Source organism: Diplotaxodon limnothrissa, linkage group LG18 (genome assembly GCF_057381915.1).
Source record: "Diplotaxodon limnothrissa isolate DT_005_m linkage group LG18, D_limnothrissa_male_GT1.1, whole genome shotgun sequence".
Lineage (NCBI taxonomy): Eukaryota > Metazoa > Chordata > Actinopteri > Cichliformes > Cichlidae > Diplotaxodon > Diplotaxodon limnothrissa.
The window spans coordinates 42,085,501-42,091,500 of NC_140613.1; the positions used below are offsets into that span (position 1 = coordinate 42,085,501).

Genomic DNA, 6,000 nt, shown 5'->3' on the forward strand with positions numbered 1-6,000 from the left:
TTCTGGCAAACTTACTCCACATTTGTCTGTTCCTCTTTGTACAGAAAGAGAAATGTGGTTCATCAAATGTCTTTTTCTTCTACCAGTTTAAAAAAGTTTGCAGCTGGGACGCTTTGGCCTATAGGTGACAGCTAAGACTTTAAATTTAATGAAATCACATGATTAGTTCGTTACCAGGCCTCTGGAGAACTTCAGGACATGTTGAGGAGCTAATTTAGCCATTTGAATCAGCTGTGTTGGATCATGGACACATCTAAAACCTGCAGGGACACCGGCCCTCGTGGACTGGGATTGCCCACCCCTGTTCTAGGCGCTGGGACATGCTTTCTGTAGGGTAATCTTTTTATATTTGCGTTCTTGAAAATGTAACCTGTTTCATTATACTGCGGTTATTAGGCACCTGGAGCCCTGGGACTGTACGGGGGTGGGTGGCCCGTAGCAGGGCTGGTTGCCGGTCACTTCTGGCCCTCTGGGACTGACAGCCTTTGGGCTCTCGCTCTTTCTCTCGTTCACACTCACGAACATTTGTATTTATGCTCCATCCTTTTATCAAACCCCCCCCCCCCCTTTTTTTTCTGCCTGTCCTGCCTTAGATATCATACAGTATACCACTTATAATGTCACAACTGTAACTCTATTATGTCTTGATGAATAGAAATGAAGAAATAAACAGATAAACCCACAACAGTGCATTCAGATCAAAAAGCTGGCAGACAGGACAGGATTTAGCAAGTAAATAAATCTCTACTCTGTCCTGGCTAGCTTAGTCATTCTTTTAAAGAATGTAACACGTTGTTGTTGATTTGACACCATGACTGGCTATCTTAGGAAATGTTCATACAAATTAATACTAATACATCTGAATTCAGTTTTATTTATACAGCCCCAAATCAAATCAACGGTTGTTGTTTCAAGGCACTTTATATTGTAAGGTAAAGACCCTACAATAATACAAAGAAAACAAAACCCCAACAATCATATGATTCCAAATGAGCGAGCACTTGGTGACAGTGGGAAGGAAAAACTCCCTTTTAACAGGAAGAAACCTGGCTGAATTAATGGAGTTCTGAATATTATAATGAATTTTTCAATTAAGGAATTTTTTGTATTGATTTTCACAGATGTTTTTCTATATTTTTAAATGGGTACCTCTCTTCCTTTTAGATCTGTGTGGAGTAATAGAGCAAAAAGATGAGGGCGGGCAGCAGTCAGATGCAGCCTGTGGAGCTCAGACCCAACCTGGACATGCTGGACTCTGCGAGTATGGAGCTTTTAATGAGTAGTATTTGCTTTGCTTGTAATATGTTCCTTAGATCCCAGAGTCTCTGGCAGTCCATAAGGAGCACTTGTCTTTAATCTTGTGTGACCCTTGTTGGTTGCTTCAAATGGCTTCAAAACACTATAGTTTAAAAAAAAGTGTGCTAAAAACTTTTTGAACACAAACAGAAATAAGGGAATTGATAATTAAAGTAATTCACAGTTCTTTGTCCTCTGTCTGTGTCCCAGAATACTTGAACTGCTCTTGTTAAACCATGCATAAAAATGATTCAGTTAAGTTCCATTTTATTTTTATAGTGCTAAATCGTTTGCCTCAATGCGGTTTACATTATAAGTTAAAGACCTTACAGTTAAAAAGAAATCCCAAAAATCACATAACCCCCAATGAGCAAGCACTTGATGACATCAAAACACCAGCTCCTGGTAGATAGAGCAGTCACCCAAGACTATAAGACTCGACTGACCAACCTCTGCACTGCCTGGAATGACCACAAGAAAGCCTGTTACTCAATGCATCACACATCGATCCTGAATCCCTGAATCAGGAATTTGTTGGGGATGTGTTAAACAACACTAGAGGCCAACTTCGAGCCGATTGTGGGATCTACCAAGGAGATGCCCTGTCCTCACTGCTATTCTGCATAGCCCTGAACCCCCTTGGTGAATTCCTCTACATAACATGCTAGGGAGACTGACTACGAAATGAGGCAATCGTCAGCAACCTCCTCTACATGGATGGCAACAAGCTGTATGCTAATAGTGAATGAAAAATAAAAAAGAATAAAAAAGAATAGATAGATGGAAGCCACTGACATCAAGACAATGATTTTACTACCAGAAGGCAACACTGCAGATACTGTGAACAGCTGCAAGTACCTAGAAATCTCACAGGCAGATTGGAACCATGAAGAGGCCACCAGGTAAGCTGCAACCACTGAATACCTGCAGAGAGTAGGGTGAGTCCTGAGGAGTCAGCGTAATGGGAAGAACAAGATCTGGACAGTCAACACCTACGCCCTGCCTGTCATCACATACCCTGCTGGGATAATGCTGGTCAAAGGAGGAGATAGAAGCCACTGACATCAAAACAAGGAAGCCCTTATCATGCATGGAGGGTTTCACCCCAAGTCCCGCACCCTGAGACTGTATGCTAATCACAAGGAAGGAGCCCAAGGACTAGTGAGTGTCAGAATCCCTGTCCAGGATGAAACAACCAATAAGTACATCAGAGGAGCAACAAGAGTAACCATCATGGAAGTACAGGCCCTTGTATGGTATGTCCAGATAGAAGAAATGGCTGATATCCATAAATCCTACCAGTGGCTGGACAAAGCTGGACTGAAAGACAGCACAGAGGCACTAATCATGGCAGCACAAGAACAAGCTCTGAGCACAAGATCCATAGAGGCTGGGGTCTATCACACCAGGCAAGACCCCAGGTGCAGGCTGTGTAAAGATGCCCCAGAGACAATCCAGCACATAACAGCAGGGTGCAAGATGCTAGCAGGCAAGGCATACATGGAACGCCATAACCAAGTGGCCGGCATAGTGTACAGGAACATCTGTGCCGAGTATAACCTGGAAGTCCCGAGGTCAAAATGGGAGACGCCCCCAAGGGTGGTGGAGAATGACCGAGCTAAGATCCTGTGGGACTTCCAGATACAGACGGACAAAATGGTGGTGGCTAACCAACCGGACATAGTGGTGGTAGACAAACAGAAGAAGACGGCCGTAGTGATCGATGTAGCGGTTCCGAATGACAGCAATATCAGGAAGAAGGAACACGAGAAGCTGGAGAAATACCAAGGGCTCAGAGAAGAGCTCGAGAGGATGTGGAGGGTGAAGGTAACGGTGGTCCCCGTGGTAATCGGAGCACTAGGTGCGGTGACTCCCAAGCTAGGCGAGTGGCTCCAGCAGATCCCGGGAATAACATCGGAGATCTCTGTCCAGAAGAGCGCAGTCCTGGGAACAGCTAAGATACTGCGCAGGACCCTCAAGCTCCCAGGCCTCTGGTAGAGGACCCGAGCTTGAAGGATAAACCGCCCGCAGGGGCGAGAGGGGAATTTTTATATATGTATTCACACAAAATGAGCAACTCTGGTTGGCTTTGGCATATTTTTTTTAATCCCTATTTAAGACTCATTGATCATTGATATCACTTGATATATAAATAATTTTTTGGTGGTGTGCTGGTTTCTAGGAAGCATTACCGGGAGTACTTGGTGAGCCTGATCAATAGCCACTCCATTGACCCAGCACCGCTCTACAGCTCAAACGAGCTGCTGCTGGCCTGCAGGAGGTACAAGGTAGAGGACACCCACAGGGACGGGGAGGACACCTTCACCTACTACACCAGGCTTCTTGAGGTGAGGATCATTACCTATATACATTTCACTGCTGAACATAAGTTCATCATTTCATTTCATTGCTATGCTGGCCATCTTTAGTTCAGATGTGGATCGTTATTCTGCTATTGTTTAGGTCCATTGGTTTCTGGGAATGGTCACTGTAAATAACTTATCACCTTTACAATATAAAACATTTTTATCCTGACCGCAGCGGCCACGTTAACCATAAAGATGTAGAATTGGTTTCACAAAAAGCAAGTCTGCAAAGTTCATCCTAACCTAACTGAGCAACTTGGGACATGTAAGACTGCCCTGTTAGACTTCTACCACCAGCATGCAAACACCAACTGGTAGAATATTTTCATTAACCACCTCAGAGTTCAGGCAGAAATGGGGACCCTTCACAGTTAATGGTAAAATTTAATACCCAAAATTAAATGAAAAAATGAATGACATCGAGTTAATGAGGAAGTGGTTGTATAAGTAGCACAGTGAGCTTTCCCCTCTCCCTGTTCCCTGTTAACTGAGTGGTGGGTTCCAAAAGATGACACACCAGTTAGAAGTAGGCTGGGTGTTATTTGAAAGGTTTTGGTCTAAATATTCTGTTTTAGTTTTCATAAGCAGGCGTGAGCGTGGTTGGTTTTGTTGTGTTTTGTTTATATAGCCGTAACACTTGCATCCACACTCATCATATTATTGATGCTGCTGTACTTATGTCATCCGTGTGTATTGTATTGGTTTTTATACAGTATGTTTTTTTGTGTCTGGTACAGACGCTGGCCAGAGAATGAATCTTTAATTGGCTTATTGAGCTTTGTCTCACAGCAGCTGTAGCCCCAGAAATATGATTTTGTATTTTTATTACCTACATTGAATACTGGGGATGGGTATCGTTTAGGTTTTATCCGATAACGGTGCCAAACCGGCACTTTTGAAACGGTGCCGGTGCTCAAACGGTGCTCAAACCGGTGCTTAAAGAATAGAGAACACAAAATTGGTCCAAAAACCTCTCATGTTCAGCTGTTTTTTGTAAAAAGATAACAATGTTAGCCTTTTCTGCAGCTATGGGGCATATATGGCATCACTCTTGGCTGGAAGCAGTGCTTAAACAATGGAAAAAACACAAATTTTGTCCAAAAACCTCTCATGTTTAACTGTTTTCCACTTTTTCTTTGGTCATTTTAGCCTTTTTGGCCAGGGTGAAGGGAGCATCTGCCATCAAACAAGAAGACAGCCGCATGTAGCTATGATGATGTTTGCTAGTTCACCTTACATGCATTAATGTAATAACGTGGTTAGCCTACTCAACGTAAATTACACACGAACAACATTAAGCTACTCACGCAGAGAAGAACGGCTGCTGCTGCATCATCATCCTCATCATTTCTGCTACACTGGCAGGGCTAGGGGCCAGGACTCTCCTCTTCGTGTTTTTGGGGGATGTTGCTCCGGGTCCGATAACAGGCAACCCACCCGCAGTAGATGTGCTCGGTGTGAGGTCTCGCAGCAAGCTATCAAATATCAAGACCAGACTTTGACCGCTTCGCCTTGGACATTTTTAATCTGTAGCTCTGCTCTAAAAGAACGTACGTACCTGGGCCCGCCTACTATCCTCGAAACGTAAAATGATTGGCTAGAAGTGTATCACAGCTCAGGAAAAAAAGCACCAAAAAAAAGTACCGAAATGTGCGCTGCTTTTCGGTCTGGTTACTACCGTTTATGTCAGAACCGGTGCCATCGTAGCACCGGATACCGGTACCCATCCCTACTGAATACTGACTCTAAAGACATTTTGTGTGTTTCATAGAGCATCTTTGCTTCACCAGAATGTATTTTGTGTTTTGGCCATCTGCATGACTATAAGGTATGTTAAAATCACCGTTGTGGTGTCTTTTCAGAAACTGATGGATGAAGTACCGCTCGGTGATAAGGTGCCACGAAAGAAGTAGAGGATGCTCAGTTCCTGTTTTATATCATTTGTAACTACATTAACCGTTCAACTTAAAACTCAGCAACAAGACAAGATGATCCAGAAGATCCCTGTTTTTCAGGTGGACAATGTATTAGTGTTCACTTATACCTCTGTGATAGTGTAAATAAATAGTTTGACTTTGTCAGAAAACCACATTTCAAAATCAACGTATGTGAGCTGGAACATGAGACAAGCTCTGACTAAATCATTTAAATCAGCTGAATGTTCTTTTGTGTAAAACTGTTGAGCAACAACATTTCTTTACATTTTTCTTCCGCAGAGAGACTTTCTTGAGCAATAGTTCTTCAGGTTTTCTCAAGTTTTTTCGAAGTTTGGATGTTGCCTGCTTTTCACTTACAGTTATGTAACACTGACCTATAACTCATTCAAGCATAAAAAATG

At 43.0% G+C, this 6,000-nt stretch overlaps 1 protein-coding gene across 2 annotated transcripts in view; it reads left to right on the forward strand.

Moving 5' to 3' along the window:
• rnf31 (ring finger protein 31) overlaps positions 1-5,575 on the forward strand; it is a 55,304-nt gene extending 49,729 nt beyond the window's left edge. For both annotated transcript variants that reach the window (XM_085378049.1, XM_085378050.1), the window contains exons 21-23: positions 1,165-1,261; positions 3,479-3,644; positions 5,525-5,575. In XM_085378049.1, coding sequence (XP_085234175.1) covers positions 1,165-1,261; positions 3,479-3,644; positions 5,525-5,575 — 314 coding nt within the window. The remainder of the gene's footprint in view (positions 1-1,164; positions 1,262-3,478; positions 3,645-5,524) is intronic.
• Positions 5,576-6,000: the final 425 nt, after the last annotated feature.